The 2,610-nt window shown below is 62.8% G+C and overlaps 1 protein-coding gene across 1 annotated transcript; it reads right to left on the bottom strand.

The window, feature by feature from the left end:
• Positions 1-71: 71 nt before the first annotated feature.
• LOC108524751 (putative interleukin-17 receptor E-like) lies at positions 72-1,524 on the bottom strand (the record flags this gene model as incomplete). The annotated part of the gene is made up of 5 exons (XM_017865828.1): positions 72-247; positions 472-516; positions 770-884; positions 1,046-1,155; positions 1,375-1,524. Coding segments are annotated over 5 exons (596 nt in total), but the record flags the coding sequence as incomplete, so codon positions are not given.
• Positions 1,525-2,610: the final 1,086 nt, after the last annotated feature.

The raw sequence follows: 2,610 nt of genomic DNA, 5'->3' as shown, positions 1-2,610 counted from the left end.
TGACCGGGGCGGGAACGGGAGGGGGCGGGGCCTAGGCCTGACCAGGCGCGGGACGCGGAGGTGGGCGGGGCCTAAGGTTGACCAGGCCGCGGGGCGCGGGCGCTCACTTGCACCAGGGCGCCCACGTCCTCGCAGGTGAACCGCTTGTGGCAGAACCGCACGTAGTAGTCGGGGCTCCCAGAGGCCCTGGGCACCTGCACCAGAATCGCCTTGCGCCTCCGGTCCACCCAGTAGCTGAGCTTCCCGGCTGCAGTAGGCCGCAAGTCGGGGCCGCGCTGGGACCAGGGATCACCGACACGGGGCTCTGTCCCGAGAGCCCCGACGTGGCGGCTCCTGTTTGGTTCAGGCGTTTGGCAGCCGCCCACCCGAGGGCCCATCAGGATTTTCCAAATGGGGCAGAAGACCCCGGGGAGAGGAAGCCTGTCGCAGCGTCTAGGGGTCTTCGCCAGGGCATCGAAGGAGGGAACTCACCGAGGCAGTCGTGCACGCTCCTCCCCACATCCTCCTCTCCGCAGTCTGCAAACCGCACAGGCAATGGCAAGGTGCGGGCTGCTCTGCCCTCGGGGGCAATCCTCCTCCACCCGCCCCCTCCGCCACCCCTACCCTCACCCCGCGCTGTGCCTCCGCCATGCGACCTCGATTTAAGCCAAAGGCCTTGCGGGGATCTGTCCAGTGTGAGGGCCAGACCCCTGCCCTGGGAAGTCCCACCCCAAGCCAGGCCCTGGAGGCTGAATGGCAGCTGTGCCCAGGGGGGCCCTGGGGACCCTACCTTCCACGAGGTGCTTCTGGTCCAGCTGGACCCCACAGAAATGAGGGATGGTCCTTAGGGTGACATAGAGGTGCTGGGCCACGCTCACCGCAAAGCAGCCAAAGTACACCTGGAGCTGAGCAGGTGCAGGTGTGAGCTGGGTGGACTCAGAGGCACTGCCCACCACAGCCGGCCAGCTCCATTTGCATGGCTGGAGCTCAGAGCGAGGGATGGCGCCCAGGAGGAGCGGTGCCCAGTCTTCGGGACATGGGTGGCAGAGCCCTGCCCTGGCCTCACCTGCTGCCCCACCTGCTGCCGGTGGGAGGCCCTGGCCACCCACACGCTCTGACACTGCGTCTCCTGGGTGTCCAGGCTCATGGTGCAGGCCTCCAGACCCCGCAGGCGCTCTGGGTGGAGGAAGGGCCCATCAGGGCACGTCAGAGAAGGGCTGCCCCTGGCTCCAGACAGGGCCGTGAGACCCTGTTCCTCTGCCTTCTCTCTGTGAAGTGTGGTTAGCAGCGCCCCGCTCCCTCCCCAGGCTGCCCAGGGTTTGATGGTAGTAAAAGGCACCTGGGCCAACTGCTGGACCTGTGGGTGTTACTCCCACCCTCGAGGCCACCTCTCACCATGCAGGGTGATGGAGGCACGTACACACAGGAACACTGAGCAGCCATCAGAGGGGACACACTGCATGGCAGTGTAGGACGTCAGGGCCTCCAGGACTGACCTGGACATGGACACAGGGCATGGCCGGCAGAAGCTGTTAAAAATGTTCCCTGGGGAGGGAGAAGGAGTGTGAGGCCTCGAGTTCCCTGGTGCTTGGAAAGGCTTTGTGGTTGGTTCTGTGAAGGGGGAGAGAGCCCTGGGGCTGCACAGTCTTTGCTGGGGGGTCTTTACTATCTTGCCCCAAGCCAAGTGGGGAGCAAGCCCTCTGGCATGTAGTCAGCCCACCCCGAGACACACTGAAATGTCTGTGGGACCCCAGTAGTGGGCCCGGGTCAGTGGGGCAGGCTGCACACCAGTCTGCATCAGAGCAGCAGAAGCTGCTGCCCCACCTGGCCAGCAAGGGGGCAGGGAGCCCACCTTCACTTGCTGGCAAGCTCTGTCACCTCTGCTTAAAGATGAACAGCAGAAAAGGCCAACACGGGCTTGCTGGGACACTTGGGAGGTGACCGCAAGGTTGCTGCAGCCCAGACCTCTGTCCACAGGGAAGTGGTCACATCCTTGCAGGGAAGGTTTGCCCCCAGGGCCTTTTGCTCTAAGACCAAACACCATTCCAGGTAGCCGCACCAGACCTGGGCAACGGGGAGCTGGGGGTATCATTTTGGGCACCAGGGGCTCAGCAATTTTGCTGCCTTTGCTCAGCCAGCTTTGCAGGTGGGACTCAGAGCAGAACTTCACGTGAGCCACAGAGCCTGGCAACCCGGCATTCCACAGGAGGACTGCCACCCTCTTGATAGAAGGCCTGGCCACCGAGGCATGGGACCTCATGCTGTTGGTGAGACAGTGCAGCTGCTGCTCAGCGGAGCCCACACTGAACACAGCACCCTGCTGAGGCAGGAGAGGAAGGAATGAGAGTAACCAGGAACGAAGGGAGAAGCAAAAGAACAGCAGGTGCAGCCAGTTCCAGGCAAGATTAGGCAGCACACAGGCCGCAGCCTCCCTCCTGTGATAATGAGACTCCACTTCAGCCTCTGATTGTTGCAGACCCATTCTCCACAGGGTGTAACCCACTGGAAACCTCCAAAGGGCAGCTAGGGGTGTTACCAAATTCTTTTAGCTTTATGAAAACCCTGGGGCACGTTGCAATCGGGGTCCTTGGCTGCTTGCTTGAGCCTGCTCCCACTCTATGGAGTGCTCTT

The sequence above is a fragment of the Rhinopithecus bieti genome, unplaced genomic scaffold (assembly GCF_001698545.2).
Source record: "Rhinopithecus bieti isolate Rb0 unplaced genomic scaffold, ASM169854v2 repeat_21118, whole genome shotgun sequence".
NCBI lineage: Eukaryota > Metazoa > Chordata > Mammalia > Primates > Cercopithecidae > Rhinopithecus > Rhinopithecus bieti.
Note: the sequence above shows the minus strand (reverse complement) of the source record. Positions and strands in the feature narration are given on the sequence as shown.